General features: G+C 47.9%; 1 protein-coding gene across 1 annotated transcript in view; it reads right to left on the minus strand.

Annotated features, from left to right (window-relative positions):
• LRRC75A (leucine rich repeat containing 75A) overlaps positions 1-17569 on the minus strand; it is a 60222-nt gene that overhangs the window by 14782 nt on the left and 27871 nt on the right. The window contains exon 3 of the mRNA XM_030287891.4: positions 4590-4702. Coding sequence (XP_030143751.4) covers positions 4590-4702 — 113 coding nt within the window. The remainder of the gene's footprint in view (positions 1-4589; positions 4703-17569) is intronic.

Raw genomic sequence — 17569 nt, forward strand, 5'->3', positions numbered from 1 at the left:
CTGGGACCAGCCCCCTCCTGCTCTTCAGCACCACAAATTCCCAAACATTTCTGCCAAAGCACAGAAAATATTCCCAATTTATTAAGCTGGCTGAGCCCTGTGTGAATTCCACCAAACCAAAGGTATCTCCCAAAGGTTTTCCACTCTCTCTCCCAAAAATCTTAGCTCATTTCTGTGTCACGTCAGGCCTTCCCATCACATTAAGACATTTATTAGAGAGGATTACTCGGTGCCTGTGGTTACCCCTCCCCATTCCCAGTTGTCCAAAGGGATTTATCTCCCTTTGCACCAAATAGCTCTGCTGCCTGGGGACTCCCTCCAGCACAGCCAAGCTGGTGACAAGGGACAGCCACACATCAGACACCTTCCATCAGACACCTTCTGGTGGCCAGTCAGTATTTCCAGAGAAAAGCCTCACCCACCTTGGCCAGGCTGGGATTTAAATGCTGAATTTCAGGCGCAAACAGAGATTAAATCTGAATTTCCCTCAGTCACAAAAGTAGGGTAGGACATGCTCAGAGGTGGCCCCTCACGTGTTCTCAGGGCAATTAACAGGAATAGCAGAGTAATTAAGCACAAATCTTTCTGGGCTGCAGGAACACAGAGTGGGAACAGCTCCTTTAACAAGCACCAGGCACGGGCAGACAGGAGCTGTAATTTAGTGCCCATCCTGGGAATGAACTGAGCCACCAAACCAGGAATTTCTCCCCTGAGGATGAGGATCTGTGGGCTCAGTGACCACACAGGGTGCAGACCCAGCAAAAATCAGCAGATCCACCCTGGCCAGGGCAGCTCTGAGCCTCACCCACCTCCTCCTGAGGGATGTAGGACCCACCTCTGAGCCAGGGCTGAGCATCCCAACGCCACTTCCCAACCTGAAAAGCCACCAGGAACCAGAGCTTTGCTTTTCTCCACCCCCAGAGCCTCAGGCCGTGCTGGGAAGAGCAGAGAGGTTTGGGAATCACCTGTTTCCCACTGCAATAGGTGGGAAACTACAGCACCACCCCAAGTCACTGAGTTCTGAACATCTGGAGCCTCTCAGCTCCCTGGGACAGCCCATGGAATGTCCATGGAATGGCATCCCATGGGCACAGGGAGAAGGGATCACCCACACACATCCCAAAGGCTCCAGCTCCCACATTCCTGCTCTCCTGCAGCAGCTCCAGCACCCAAACACAGCAATGGGATTCTAATGACCAGGAGACCCTGCTCCAGCCTCCTCCCACCCCCTGGGTTTGTGCTGGATGCTCTGAAGGGACCATTTGTTGCAGGAGCTCCAACTTCTCTCGCTCGCCCACCAGCTGCCACAGCAGAGGAGGATTTCCAGCCACAAACAAATTCCCTTTCTGTTCTCCAAAGGGCTTCTCCCACCATGAAAACTCATGTTTAAATTATATTTTTTTCTCTTTGTAAAGCAATGCAAGCAGGCACTGCCAACATGAAAGCCCTGCACCCAGCATTCCTGCAGGACAGAAATGTTTTGTGCCCCAGATGAAATCAGGAGTGGGATGCTAAAATATCATTCCTGACATCAAAAATTTATCATTAAATCCAAACACCTCCTGTTCTAACAGGTCTCTGCCCATGGATGTTAAATGCTATGGAGAACATCCAACCTTCAGGTAGCCAAGGGTTAAATCTGCCACAGCCTCACAAGGCCTCCACATATCCAAATTATTAATTTTCCTTCTACTTTCAATGTGCTATCTAATGATTTCACATCAGAGGGTGAAAGGAATTCTGGCTGAATCCCAGGTGTCACCAGCAGAAAGGACAAGTACAAAGAGAAAAATGGGCTGGAGCTCAGGAAAACCCCCTGGAAAAGTCAGAAGTGAGAAAAGAATCAACTCCTGGCTCTTTCCAGAGGCCAGCATTTGGGGATTTGCATGAGGGAGGGCTGGGAGCTGTAAAACAAAAAATGGGATTAGAAAGTGCAGAAAATGCCACAATGGCTCAGCCTGGTGTGGACACTTGGGGGTTCCTCTGAGCAGCAGCAGAGTCAAAAAATCCACGAATTTAGGTCCAGATTGACCCCACTTAATTCCATTTAAACTGAGTTGCTTCACTCTAAATTCTTCCCCTGCTTTGTGCAGGGTCACTAACAAGGATTGTGTGTTTAAAAAAAAAAAAACAAAAACAAAAAAACAGGGTTTATCTGATGTAAATTTGGAGTTCCAACGTGAATATTTGATATTCCTTCAGCTGGTGCCTGCTGCCCCATCCTCCCTGCTGCATTCCTGGCTCATTCCTACCACAACAGGGAGAGGACCGGGATATCCCCAGGGATGTTTCCCCTGGGAAACACCTCCTCCCTCTCAGGAGCTTTGATTCCCGGTTTGCCTTTGTGATGCCGGCAGGAGCAGGGATATTCCAGGGCTGGAATTGTGACCCCAGGCAGAGCCAGGCACAGGGAATGACTTTAGCAGGTTGCCTTCATCCTGCTGCTGTTGGCTTTCCCCGATTTTCATCCCTGGATGTTTAATGAATTCCGAGGGAGGCGTGGAGACAGCGAGGGAGATCCAGACAGATTTATAAACTTGCCAAAAAAATAAGGTCATTTGGCAGAGATTTGGGTGCTGCAGTGCCAGGGCTGGGAATATCTGCCTGGATTTAGGGAGCACACCCAGCCTGGGAGGAGCTGGGATTAGGAAGCTTCTCCCTCTGCCCGGCCAAAAATCAGCTCCATCCTCTGTGCCCATCCTCCTCTGCAATGGATATGTGGGTGTGGAATGAAGGAAAGAGATTTTCCCTGCAACACACACATGAAAAAGGGTGGATCTGAGATATTGGGGAGTTCCTGCAACACCTGGCAGCAGGGCTGAGTCAGGGCAATGCCAACCCTGGGAATGGGAGCTCGGGATTCCCTTGGGAGCAGCACGGGGCACTTGGAAATGCCAGTCCAGAGCAGGATGCTCTCTATAAAATCTCTGTTTTATGGCATTTAGACCTGAAACAAAGACTGACTTCACCTTCCAGCAAAGGGTTCAACTCACAGCCACCTCCTAAAAGAGCATCTAAACCAGAAATCCAGGAAAATCCCACCCTCCAAAGCCTGGCTGGGGCACAACCAGCAGCCCACGTTGGCACTGGGTCGCTTCCATGTGGTCAGGGCTCTCTGACAGCCAAAACCTCATCCCAAAACCTCGTCCCTGCTCCTAAAGCCCCGGAAAACCTCAGCTGTTCCAAGGAAAAGCTGCAGATAAAGCCTTGCAAATCTCGGGCACGAGGCTGGGCTCCCAGCGCTGTGACCCCGGGCTGGGGATTAGGGACAGGGATTGGTAATTAAAGACAGAGGGGCACCAAGCAGGGCTCGAAGTTTTTTCATTTCTAAGGATTTCCTGCGGTTTTGGGGAGCTGTAAAGAGCTCCTCGATGCAGCAGCGGTGTGATTTGAACAATGCCCTGATGGGGTGATAAGGGGTGAGCGTTTCCTACTCTAATTAAGAGGAAACCCCCGGAGGGTAATGAGCTGCTGGGTCATTACAGCTCCGTGTGCCCGCAGGACACAGCCTGGGAGAGCCAAACTCCCCCAGTTTCTGCTGCTTTGTTGGAAACTGCAGATTTTAGCCATCAACACACCTTAAAACCCACCGAAAATGTGGGTAACACTGCTTGTGAAATACATTTCTCCACGTTTTGCTCTCTCGGGACAGCACTTTGTGAGGATGATAAGCCAGATTCCTGGGAGATGTGCTCCTAATCCTATTTAGGAGCAATCCTCTATTTCCTTGTGTCTTGTTTTCCTCCTGTGACCACGTTCCTCCCCTCTCCTTACCTATCCCAGTTTTTTTTTTTTTCATTGGATTAATTCCCACTACAGCTCCATTACAACCAAAACTCTCCTGGGATCATGAGCCAGCACCTGGATACAAATCCTGACTCTCCCAGATTGCAGCTTTGTTTCTATTTCTCGCTTCCTTAAGCAAAAATAATAAATATATAATGCCCAACATAAGGAAAACAAGCAGCCCTTTCTATTCCCATCAGCCTCATCCACAGGTTTCTCAGCTCTGTGCATCCAGGATGACACCAGATGGGAACGCTTTGCTGAGGAGGGGATTTGGGTTATTTTTTCCCTATTTTTAACAACAATATTCCTTCTGTGTAAACTGCAAGCCACGGTGTGCAAGGTGACACGTGCCTGTACATTAATTACCAGCTAATTAGGAGCTCTTGGAGCAGTTTGGGAGACAAGGGATGTTTGGAGGATGGATAGCTCAGGTTTTCCAGACCATTCCTCCTCTCTGGGCACTGAAGTGCTGCTCTCCTCTGCAACAGGGAAAGGAAGATGGAAATAGAGGAAAATAACTCTGGGGGAGCATGAAGGAACCACAAATGTGGGAAATGCTGGTGAGACTGGAGAGGAAGGAGGATTCTGGAGGCTGGGACACCCCAGCTCCCTCCCAGCTCTGAGCACTCCTTCATCCCAGTGCGTTTGGTTTGTTCCTCCTGTGGCTGCAGAGAGCAACTGGCAGCTCCCACATTTGCCAAAACCATCATGGAAAACCCCCTCCCCACTGTCCCCAGCCCCGTGGTGGCCCTGAGGGATGGCAAGGCCAGCCTGGGGACAGTGACCCAGCGGGGACTCACCAGGACTGCGGCTTCCTCTTCATGATGCCCTGGCGTCTCCACTGCGAGTGGGGGCTCAGGTGGTAGGTGAGCTGCCTGCAGAGCTTCTCCATGGCTCCCAGGGAGTCTCCTTCCTGCAAAAACATGGAAAGGACACGGGGTGAGGGCTCTGCAGCTTTGTCACCACACCCATGGGGTGCTCCGAGCTGGGAGCTGCAAAGCCTTAAGTTAAAACTGTCTAGAAAGGAGGAAAAAACCTCTCTGATTGCTAAGATTCTGCAGGACTTCTTTTTCTTTCTTATTTTTCTTCTTTTTCTTCTTATTATTGTAATGTTGCTATTATTATTTTATCGTTTTTATTCCACCGTTACCATCTGACACGACGCAACAGCTTCCAGCACTAAAATTTGGCAGAGACTGATTAAATTTGGTTAAATTACCCATTCACTACCACCAAAACTTGCTTCCCAAAGGCTTGGTGAGCTGATGGAGTCTTGAAAAGAGAAAATCTCACAACATTTGATTGTTAGGATAAATAAAAACATGAAGAAGCATGGTGTCTTCTCAATTTTGGCTCAGATTTCCACCCCAAAGGACACTGGCTTGGAAAACTTGAACTCTGAAAGTTTTTAAGGATTTAGGTCTAGAAATTTTGGGTCCTAAAAATAAACTAAAACCAAATTCTCGGTATCCAGACTATTCCATCACGTTTCAGGATTTTCATAAACATGATCTGCCATCCAATAATTCCAACCACCCATCCTGCAGCGCCTCTCTTGCTCTCTGAAAGGTCACAGGCAGAGAGGAACCTGACTGAAAGATCAATAATGACAAAAAAAAAGATCAAAAATGCAACAATTTGTGCTGTCTGCCTGGTTTTATCAACCTGCTGCATCATTAGGGAAGGATTAAAGAGGAAACCCTACAATAAACAGTCAGCCTGGGCTGCTCAGCCACAGGGATGGCTCAGGATTTTCTGGGAAAATCCTGAGGAAGGTGCTGCATCTTCTCTGCCTGGATAGCCAATTATTGCTGCCTTGACATCCTCCCTGAGAGCTCCGCTTTTGCCCCCTAATTTATGAAATTTATGCAATTTATTCCCCCCCCCTCACCTCTGCATCAGCGGAGCGAGACCGGCCTTATAAAGACATCATAAATATTGAATTACCAGTGAGCAATTGGGATTTTGACAAATCACTTGGGGGAGTACAGGGAAACAATTACAGCAGGTTTTCTCAGGGTAAAAAAAACAAACAAAAAACCAAAAAAAACCCCACAACAACCACAAACCCAGCACATCTCTGCAGGTGGTTGGGGCAGAAATATCAGCTGGGATTTGTAGGTTTTGACTCCACTCTAAAAAGGAAGCCTTGATATAAATCGGGGAGGGTTTCTTCCCAGGTATATCATGGTGCTTCCCATTAATCACTGATTTTCCAGCTGATTTTTCCCTGATAATTCCAGGGTGGTGCTTGCCCAGCTCCACCTGCACTGAGGGCAGGCAGTGCCAGGGAATTTCAGCCAGGAGCCGCTTCCCCCCTGAGCCTCTGATTCCCAGGAAATCTGGGTTTATAGGAGCACATTTAAACCCCTGCTTTTCAACACCTCCTTCACCACCCCGCTGAACCCAAAATCAGGGTTTTCATCCCACAAATGTCATTCCTAAGGCATTCCCACAGCTCCTCTCCCACTGCAGGCCCTGTGGCAAAAACCAGCCCTGTGCCCGGATGAACCCTGAGAGGCTCAGCCTGTGGAATGAACACTGAGAAAAGGAAGAAAAGCAAAATTTTACCTCATGTTTCCCACTGGAAAAGCAGGCAATTCCTTAAATAGAGCCTCAAAACATTTGGGGAAGGCAACACTGCCAGCAACACCTTCGTGGCTGTGGAAGCACCCGCCCCAACATGAGAAGAAAACACCACAGATTTTGACACCTCCCTATATATATATATTTTTTTTTAACCTGCCAGGTGCCAGCAGCTTTCAATTAATGGTGTTTTTTTGTTGTTGGTGGTGGTGTTTGGGGTTTTTTTGGGCTTTTTTTTTTAATTTTAAGCATTTCAGCAGCCTCTGAAATAGCAGAGTCCACCCTCAGGGATAAGTGGGGATTTCCAGCTCCAAGGCCTCCCTGGAAAAACTGGTGTTGAAAAGGAAACAATGTGCTAAAATCGTGAGGGGGAAGGACACAGTGCTGGCATTTTGTGCTGCAAATTTCCTCCAAAATAACCCTGGAAAAGACAATTCAACCTGTCCAGTGTTATCCCAGCTGAACTGCTGGCGAAGTGAAATGATTCACAAGAGGAATGTGGAGAAAAAGCTGAGAAAGTAAAAAAAAAAAAAAAACAAAACCAAAAAAACCCACTAATTTTTGCTGGTTCAGGTGTGTCATGGCCATCTTGCCTCTCCAATGAGGTTTTTTTTGAGGTTTTTGATGAGGTTTTTTTTTTCTCTCTAGCAGCTCCCAGGCCTCCAGATGGCCAAGGGAAGCTCAGGCCTGAACTTCCCATCAAACCAATTCCTGAATAATTCAGCCCAAAGGAGTTCAGCTCAAGGAAACTCAGCCCATCCATGCTGGTACAGGAGCAGGACAAGGAATATTTTAATCCTTTCTCCACATCCAGTTCATCCTTCCATGGCCATCCCAACCCCTTCAGCCCTTTTTCTTTGAGGTCAACTCCCAAGTCCTGCAGGTCCTGGGATATTTCTATTTTGGGGGGTTTAAGAAATGATTCAGAGCACATGATTCCTGCACACATCAACTCTGTAGATTAAAAAAAAAAAAAATTAAAAAAATCCCATTTCAGAGCCCTCCTAAGGGCACAGGATGGGCTCCTTCCTTCTGCACATCTCATTCCCATGGGTGAGACACAAACTCTGTGCTTCAGGAGCCTCAATTTTTTAGGTTTTTCCCCAAACCTCTTCAATTCCTCCCCAGAGCAGGCCCAAAACTCATGTGCAGGAGAAGGGACTCTGCTGGTGCTGTGCCAAGGACTCCAAACAAAAGCTTTTCCTGATCCGAGTCTATCAGGAAATAATTGGAGCTGATGCATACCCTGGTGGGACTGAGCTCAAGAGATTGTTTGGAAAATGAATCAGCTTAAAAAACAGCTTAAAAATCACCTTAAAAACCAGCCCAGCTCCTGCTGACAAGGTTTGAACCTCCCTGGGGAATGGGGAGACCCTCGGGGAAGGGGATTAACCTGGGGGAGGGATGATGCCAAGAATTCCTGTGGGATGCTCCCTCTGCCTGGGGATAACATCTCTGCCCTGCACCATCAGCACCCTCAGGAATGATGCAAAAAAAGCCACAAACCCCTCTGGGCAGATCCTGCTGCTTCCAGGGGTGAAGCACTTCCCACAACATCAAAATCAAGGCCAAAAAAAAAAAAAACCCCTCTTTCTGCCACATCTCCCTCACATCACTCATGGAAGGTCAATATAAAGCTGATTTTTTGTGGTCAGAGGGCAGGGAAACCTCAACCTGCTGATCCTGAATCGCACAGGGATGAGTTTTGGGAAACCTCGAGTGCCCTTTCCATGGAAAGGACAACAACCAAGCCCAAAAATTGCATTTTCTCACCACCAGAGCCCAATCCCAGCAACAAATTCTCCTGAAACAACACACAGGAAAAGCATCACACAAGATGTGGCTCCTCTAACATCACACAGGGGGTGGGAATGTGTATTTTTTTTATCTGGGACAGACCACACACATACAGAGTCCAGCCTTTCCAGCTGATGCTGCTGACAGGAAAAAAGCTGGGATGTGCCCTTTTCCTGAGCACTGAGCTCCCAACCAGCTGATAAATGCTGGTGAAGAGCCCTCAGCTGAGCTCCTACAGATCCATCAGCCACCCAGATGGGAATATCCATGAAGTTTTTCCCACTGCCACGATCTTACACCTCTACAGCTCCTGCAGGGAGAGAGTTCTGGGTGACACACAGCAAAAATGCTGTGGGCAGCACCTAAATGGATCCCTTAGGATTTTAGCTGTTGTATTTTTATATATTTGTAATCCTGCAGTTCTTTAGTGCATGACTCCAAACTCCATATTTAGTGTCAGCTGTTCTTCTCCCATTTTGGTCAGACACAACAATTCCTCTCCAGGTCTGGCAATCAAGGACACCTCACTGCCTCAGACCCTGAGAAATGTAAATAAAAGTGAGTTGGGGGGAGCAAACTTGGGGTGAATGACTTCATTACCTGAAGCTGGAATTGGAAGATTAACCCCTAATATACAAATGGACCAAAATTATAAAAGTGAAAAGCCATGTCCCCACATCTATTTTGGGTGTAGCCTCTGGGGGACTACATCTGCCCTAAATGTACCTGAAGGCCCTTCAATAAATATAAATAAACTGCTTTTTATTGCCTTAATTCTGTCTGGCCCAAAAAGGCATCAAAATCAGCTCCTGGAAGGAGCAGGAATGCTGCACAGCTCTCTCTCCCTCTCCCATCCTTGCTGGAAAGCTCTGAGGAGAAGTTGTGCCCTGCTGAGCAATTCCAGGATGACTCAGGGAGCTCATAAAGCCCAGCTTTGCAAGACTCAGCTCAGGGGAGCAGGTTTTGGGCAATGCCTTGGCTTCCACTGGATCTCTCCAAGCTGGCAGAGCCCCAGCACAATTCCTGACCTTTGGATGAGTCGTGGAGCACAGGAGGGATGCAGGCAGGGCTGGGAGCAGAGGATTTCCCTGCAAAGGGCCTCTTTCCCCATCATTCCTGCTCTGCTCCAGCCCTCTGCAGAAGGAGAGGGCTGCTGGGAGGAGCTGGAGGTTGAGGGGAATTTGAATCCCTTAACAGATTTCAGCTGGGAATGGGATTCGTGGCACTGTGCAGTCCCCAGCCAGCCCTGCTCCAACGGGATTTTTCAGCAGGAAAACAAGGAAAGGAGGCACCAGCCAAGCCCTGTGTGTCCCCAGAAAGGATGGGGTGCCCTGGGCTTGTGCTGGGGACCACCAGGCTCCTGCTGCTCTGGGTGAAGAAATGGGAATTGGTCAAACCCAGTGTGACAGATGAGCAATGTGATGGCTGACTCCCACAATTAAAAGGCAAATATAATGTATATATGTTAAGAGAAGTTTTATAGATTTATAGTTATGTTGTTATCAGGGGGTGGCCTGGGTTTGGGACATTTGGGAGGGTCACTCATTACTGTGGCAATATGTGAACTCCAATCAAGATTTAATGACCACTGGACAGCAAAGGAGGAGATGGGCAGAACTTTGGGAGGGACTAAAGGGTTAAAAGGTGAAACCTCCATTGTGTGGATGAGCACATGGTGGGAAAAATCCTCTGCTCCAGGTGCTGTAATATTTTCTGTATTCAGCCTTCTGTTGTGTTTTTGATAAGGTTTTAATAAACCTTTAAAATGTTTGGCAGTGAGTTTCATTTCTCCCATCAGGGATAAATGGGAGCAGGCAGAGGTTGGGAATTGGGATTTGTGTCCTACCAAACCTGCAGGGAGCCCTGACCCCGTGGCTGAGGCATCACCCAGCACCTTTCACCACCCCTGGGCACCTCCCTGGCTTTTCTGCAGGGCAGAGGGATTTCACCAGGAAAAACAGCCCTGGCATGAGCAGGGCTGTGGTTCCACTGCAGATAAATAACCCTGGAGCCACTGCCTGCCCTCCCTGCATCACCCCACAGGCAAGATTTGGGTCCCCAAACTGGATTTCAGGGCTGCTCCAAAAGGAGAGAGCTCAGAGGAGGACACAAAGCCTGGTGATAAAGATGTGACAGCAAATTAATTTGTTTTCATTTAAAAATGAATCGCTGCTCCTCCTCCAGCAGCAGAATCCCTGGGGATGGGCAGAGCCCTGGGGGCTGCACCAGGGCCAAGCAGCTGGAAAAGAGGCCAACCTGAATGATTAAAGAGCCCTGGTGAAGGATTCCTGCTGCAGCACAGCAGGGGAGTGACCCAAATTAGAACAATTAGCCATTGTCTTGGGGCTGCGAGGAAGCAACAGGATTTTTTTTTTTTTTTGGCGTTATTACACAGTTCCCACATTTCTATCACTCACAACCTTAAAAAAAAAAAAGAAAAAAAAAAAAGTGCTGTCCTTCATATCTTAAAAATGAGAACTCCCTGGCCTTCCCAAATCCATTAAAACTGGGTTTTTCCCCCCCACTCCTTTTGTAGTTCCTTTAGAAGACTTTTCACACTTGCAGCATCCCTTTCTGAATGTTGCAGGATTTGCAGCTGTGAGGCATGAGCAGCTCTGCCCAGGCACAGACCACACTTATCCTGGGAACCCCATTCCCTGCCCAGGAAATATTTGGTGTGGGGATGCCTCAGCCAAGATTTTTGCTTTTCATGCAGTTCAGCAGACAATGAACCTTAAAACATGACCTATTTCACACCTGAAAAATAAAGAGAATGAGAGATTTCCTTCCAAATCGTCCTCCTTGGGGTTTTTTGTCTTGAATGATCAGCTGGACAACAGGATAATAGTTTGGATTATTAAGTAAAAAAGCTCAAGCGGTTGAAAGACAAAAGAAAAAAAAAAAGTTCACAATGATAAATGGAATTATTACCCAGTTAAACAAAGGCATAAAACAGTGAGACATGCCCTGGAAAGCCCCAGGGGAGAAAATCCTCAATGGCTTTAATGTGTATCCAATCAGTTATCCCAAATTAGCAGGAGGCAAAGAGAGCAAATCCCCAGGGACTGGAGTTGGGATTTGGAAAGGATGAGAGCAAAACACAGAGGAAACGTGGAAACGGCCCCATGTGTGAGGGGTTCACACTCTGTGAGATCCCAGAAGTGGGAATGGAGACCCCAAACACTCCTGGGACCCCCTGTTCTCAGGGAATCAGGGAGGGAAAGCCGTGTCCAGCACCCCCAGTGCACAGAGGATGAACCCCACAAACCCAGCACAGAGCTCTGACCGCCCCAAACCTGCAGCTGCAGCCCCAAAAGGGCTTTTCCTGCTCCCCCCGGCGTTTAATGGGATCCGAATTTACAACTCTTCCCTTTTGATGTTGTCACGAGGGGCTGAAGTCATCTAATGATTTTCTGCTTTGCCTTTTTCCCTTCCCTTTCTTCTTTTTTGGTCCCTCCCCCCTCTGCTTTCTGAGCCTGGGGTTGAGCTCAGCCTATTGTTGCTTGCAGACATCTGTGCTGCAGCCAGTCCCAGATTTCCCCTTGGAAGTCCTAATGGAGTTTTCTCCAGCAAATCCTATGAGATCAGGAGGTAGGAAAAGATTTAAATCCACCATTCCCCCCACAAAACATCCCAAGAACCAGGAGGTGAACGCAGGGATTGGTGACTGCTCCTACCTACAACCCTATCCAGGCGTGCAGGGGAGGATCCACCCCAAATCCCAAATCCTAAATCCCAAATCCCTCCTCCTGCATGGCCGTGTTCCTTGGGCAAGGCATGAAAAATCCCCCTGGGAAAGCTCTCCAGGGAGATGTCCTTAAAATATCACCATGAGGGTTTTGCAATTCCCCTTCCCTCATTTCAGGCTCCTCTGGGAAGGGGATCAGGCGTGTGCAGGATGAGGGAAGATGTGGGTGATGCCCAAAGGGAAGCAGATGTTGGCATAGTGGAATGATAGATCCCAAAAATAAATTCCAAATCAAGTGATCAAGTGACAATGTGGCTTTAAGGCTGATCAATTTGACCACCCCGTAGCTCACAGCAGAAAACCTTTTGAAAATAAATTATGCCTGGTTTAGAGGAAGAACTAAAGCAATTTAATAAAGGCCATTTTAATAAGAATGAGGGTTTTTTTTTGGTCATATTTTGCAATGATCACTGTGGAGCCACAGGGCTTACATGCATTCAGAGCCCAGCATCAAATCAGATACTACATCACCTATTTCAGGTTTTCATCTCACACTGCCCCAAATATCAGGAAATCTTGGTAGTTTGTGGGAAATCCTACTGAGAGAATGTTAAAAGATGCACAGAAACAGAAATAAAAGACATAAAAGCTGTACAGAAACAATGCAAACCCAGCAAACAGCTCCAGATGCTGTTTGCATAGGGAATGCTGTTCATAGCAGAAACCTTACTCTCCTCCTTCTGGTTTGCTTGGATAGAGGTTTTACCACCAAAAATACTCTCTTAAAGAAGGTAAAAGAGGAAAAAGAGGTAAAATCTGACCAAAATTTCCTTATTGGGAAGGTAAAAGAAGAAAAAGAGGTAAAATCTGAAGTAGCATAAAGAAAAAGGGCTTTTTTTTTTTTTTTTAAAGGAGGAGAAGAACCAATCTTCTATCAAGCAAAAATTAGACTTTGATAAGACCCTGTTAGAAACCCCACTAAATTTGCCATCCAGCAGTAACCTTTTTGCACAGGGAAGGAGCATTTTGGAGATGCTGATTCTTCATCCATCCCCTGGAAAACCCTAAAACCATCCAAGGAAATTCCAAACCCAGATCTGCAAGTAAGGACTGCACAACAAACCGAAAATGGTAAGAATAATTAAAGGTTGTAATTAGCTGCAGAGTAGGGTGAGAATACAGACCCTGAGCAGCACTTCTGGCCCTTCACCACCTTTTTGGAGCAGGCTGATGCTCTGGCAGCTGAAGGTGTCCTGGAGCAGATGGCAGGGGCTCCGTGCCAGGGCAAAATGAATATTTTGTGGAGTCCTGCTTGACAGCAGCATAAAACTCAATGAGGGGGAAAGGCAGCAACTGGTGCAGAATAGGACTGGGCTCCACTTGTGGGCAGGAAGGGCTTGCAGGGACAGCCAGGCTGTCACCTGAGGGGACCTGCCTGGCCCATCTCCAGGAGGTCCCATTAACCCTTGGCTTTATCAAATTATCCCAACACTGAGTATGCCACTTGTTTTAACTTCATAATACCAAAAAAAAAACCCCAAATCCTCTGATTCCAGGCAAAACTACCAAAGCTGGAAACCCCAAATGAATGGGATTGTCACATCTCCCACTCGTGTCCTGGCTGCAGAGATGGGGTGGGTGCTCACCTCCCACCAGCACCAGCCAGGTTCATTCCTGAGCTCTCAGGAGAGGATTTGCTCCTGTTCAACTCCAATTCCAACACTGGGTGCTCCCTTAGGACAACCACAGAGCACCAAGGACCCAGGAATTAAACCCTGAATTAGCCCAAATTAGGAGCTGATGAAGCACAGCAGTGGCAGAACACTGAAAGGCAAAATCTGTAGAAATAAAGGGAAGGAATGGAACCCAATTTTGCACATTTTCCCCCGATCTGCTTTGCTGAAAGGCCAAAGTGCAAAGCCTCAGCCTCGGTGTTGACACACCAAAATGAAAAGCAATGTACAATAGGGCTTATCAAGAGAGGCAGAAGCAGGAGATGAACGGGATTGCAGCAGCTCAGGAAGCTGTTCCAAAGGATCCTGGAGTAATATTGCACTTGGACTTCAGAGAAGCAATTAGAGAAGGCAATAAAATCTGAGGTGATAGATGGCCCTGAGGGGAACATGGAAGATAAAACTGCAAAAAAAAAAAAAATTATCAAAATCTTCCCTGAGAGCTGCTGGAGGGGTACCCAGCTTCCACAGAAAAGGAGGAATGGGAGCAGTGTGGGGAATGGCAGGGAGGTGTTTGCTGCATTTCCCAGCTCTGTGAGGCCCTAAAACCTGCCTAAAATCCTGAGGTGTGGCAGGAGGCCTTGGAGCATCCCCACTCCTGATAAATTGGACCCACTTGATTGCTACAAACAGAGCCATGGGAAGGCCACTTAGATGCCACTGGAAAGGTCACTGGAGCAGCTAAATTTTACTGCTAAATCCATCTGTATCCTACTGATAGAGCTGCCATGAAACAAAGGGAGCAGCCAAAAATCCAGGAGGGATTATTCTGGATTTACTCATTACTCTGGAAATACCTCAGCAAACAACAGGTTAATCCTTGCAGCTGGTGCACAACAGAAAAAGAGGAAAACACCCAGGTGCTGCTGCTGGAACCAGAGTGCTCAGGGGAATGATGGCACTCTCAGGAAAGGGAATGAAATCTTCATTTAAATGAGGATCAATTGGGCATTGCTATGCGCTTCGTGTCATCCCATTTGCTTTTCTTGTTTCACTTTGTATCAGGTTTGTTTTATTTTTGAAATTTCATTTTTTCTGTTTCTCTTCTGTCTCTCTGTTTACCTTTATTCCCTGATTTTAGGGAATTCAATGGGAATAGTTTTAGCGAGTTTTGGTCCTTTTCACTGCACCTCATTTCCTCTCAGTGTATTTGGCTGTAGCCACTCCGTCACATTTTCTGTTTTTTCAATTTCATTTTCACTTGATCCTATCTCCTTTCCGGAGGGTTTGTTCCACTCTGTCCTGATTTCAAGATTTCATTCCCTTTCTTGAAAGATGGCACTGCCTTCCCTCTCAACATGCACAGGGAAGATGAAATTCAGAGCAAAATTGGCATTTCTTAGGGAAAATCCCCCTTGGAACCGCAGGTCTCATCCCAGCAGGCACCACTCACCCTCCTCTGTCCCTGCTCTGCTTCCAGGATGCAGATGTGGATTTTTGGGTTATTTCTGTCCCAAATTGAGCACATCACAAGAGCCTTTCCCAGCCTGGAGCAGCTGGGATCCCACGGGAAGCAGAGCCCGTGGCTGCAGGAGTGTCCCCGGGATATTTTTGTCATTCCCTGGGGGTTCTCAGCCCTGGGAGCCTGGGGAGGGGTGGCAGGACCCCCTCACATCCAGTCCCTGCTCATGTGAATCCCAGGAAAAGGGCTCAGGGCTCAGCTCCAGCTCATTAACCACCTCTGCTCTGCAGGCACAGCACAATTGGGGATTTTCCGAATTTTTTGAAGGGAAAAAGAAGTGAGGAAGCAGCAGCCGAGGGTATCCAACTCCCCCAGCAGCAGCTCCGGGATGCAGCTGGTCCCTTCCCAGTGCTCCAGGCAGATGGGAAAACACGGATGCTGTGCTGGGGCTGTCCTGGCAGCATGCATGGCAAGGGGAAAAAGGAAAGTGACAGGGGAATCAGAAGGATTTAGCAAATGACCCAACAACTGCGAAGCTCTTTGAAAATGGGAAGGGTGGGATAAAGCTCTTAGAAATCCCAAATAGCCCAAACTGGGAGATAATCACTTGCTGGACTTTGGCCAGGATTCCCAGTCCCTGCCATCGAGGAAGAGCAATCACTGGGAAGCCTCCTGGCACCTTCCCTACTTACAAAAACCCTTTGCTTTTATTTCTTTATTTTATTTTATTTTATTTTAGTTCCCCCTCTAATAGAGATAGATGCCTCCCCTCTGGAAGGAGCCATCACCTGGTGCTTCCCAGGGAAAGGAGGGCACCTTCTTCCCCTGGGGTGAACTAGAGCGGGTTCAGAAGACCCACAGGGTCCTGAGCCACCCCAAATCTGGGGGAAAGCATCTCTGCCCTGTGGCACAGCCAAAGCAAGGGATGCAGAGCTGTCCCAGCCAAGGCAAGCTTGGAGCTCAGCAGCAAAGGGACAAACTCCTTGCTCCAAAAAACAACCTGGCAAAGCAGCTGGGATGCTGCAGACAGGCTAAAATGCCAGGAACTCTTCAAATTCCAGGATTAGCCCTAGAAACAGGAGTGCTTCCAAGCCCCAAAGGTGTTCTGAGTGCACAGCCCTTCCCAAATCCAGGCATTGCTTCTCCCCGCTGTGAAATGCTGACAGGGTTTTTATTCCTCATTCAGAGCTGGAAGGAGCTGCAAGGAAAGGGCTGCTGGAAGTCCCAGAGGTTTATCCTCAATGCTTTCAGCTCATCCTGCAAAGTCCAGCACCTCTGAACCCCCCCCCTGCAAAGCCTGACTGGGGTACCCAGCAAAGAAGCTGAAATTTGGAAGATTTTTTGATTTTCCTTCAAGCCCACAGCACGGGGCAAAGGCAGGATTTGGGGCAGAGCCTCTGGACATGGCACCAGCTCCACCCCTTCCCCAGATGCTGCAGGAGAGCAGCAGAATCAAATTGTGCCCTGGGCACTGCCAGCCTTCAGGGGTCAGAGGTGCAACACGGGCTGGTTGTAGCCCCAAAACTGCTCAGATTGGGTCATAATATTTGTTAAAACTTCTCTCACCCCCTGGACAGGTGGTGAGCAGCCTTTGCTGCCTGAACCAGTTCAGATGTGGCCACAATCAATTCCTCACCCATCAGCAGAGGTTTATCAACAGAGAGGAAACCCCTCCTTATGACAGCCCACAAAGTTTCCTTATTGAACCACTCATTTCTGCAAACCCACATTTCCAGCAGAACATCTTCCTGCTTGGTACTCACACAGCTGTGAGCTGGGCTAGAAATGGATCTCAAAACCCCCAGCCAAGTGCCAGCTCTCCCCTCCAGCTATCCCCCAGGCCAGTCCCCACTGCTGTCCTCAGGTGAATAAATCACCCTGCTGCCAGGGGCAGGGAATCCATACCCTCCTTTCCTCTGAGGGAAATGATATTCTGATTAAAACCCAAATGAGCTGAACTCAAACCTGCCAATTACCAGCAGAAAACGTGGTATAAAATGTGTTGTTACTGTTTAATGAGGTGGCTGGTTCCTCATCTGCCACTTCCCTTGGGGATACTCTGGGAACCTGTGAGTGAAGAGGGCCTGAGGAAAGACTGAAAGTTAAACTGGGGAACTACAGCCTCACCCACAGGTAACTGAAATATCTTTTCCAGCTCCTGGTGCATTTTTTAATCCTCTTTTTAGCCTTTTAATCATCCAACCCTTGTGATGATGCCCATCACCCACAGCTGGTGTCACCAAGATGGGAAGAAAGAGGAGAAGATGAGCACATCCCTTGCTGCATGATATGGCACCTGACATTTGGGAGGCACTGCAAAAATTCGTCTCCAGGCTGATAAAAATCCATCCTGTGGCATTTCCAGGGCTTTGCAGATGGTTGGGAAAGGTTGTGCTGTTATCATGGGAGCTGAGCAAAAAGGGGGCCTGGCAATTCTGCCAGCTGGCTTTGAGATTTTGGGCTCAAGCAACCCAAAAAAGGATCAGAAAGATGAAAACTTTGATAAGAGTCACCTTGACCATGCTGGGCTGGTTAATCATTGGACTTGATGATGTGAAATCTTTTCCAGCCTAA

This window comes from Taeniopygia guttata, chromosome 19, assembly GCF_048771995.1.
Source record: "Taeniopygia guttata chromosome 19, bTaeGut7.mat, whole genome shotgun sequence".
NCBI classification, from domain to species: Eukaryota; Metazoa; Chordata; class Aves; order Passeriformes; family Estrildidae; genus Taeniopygia; species Taeniopygia guttata.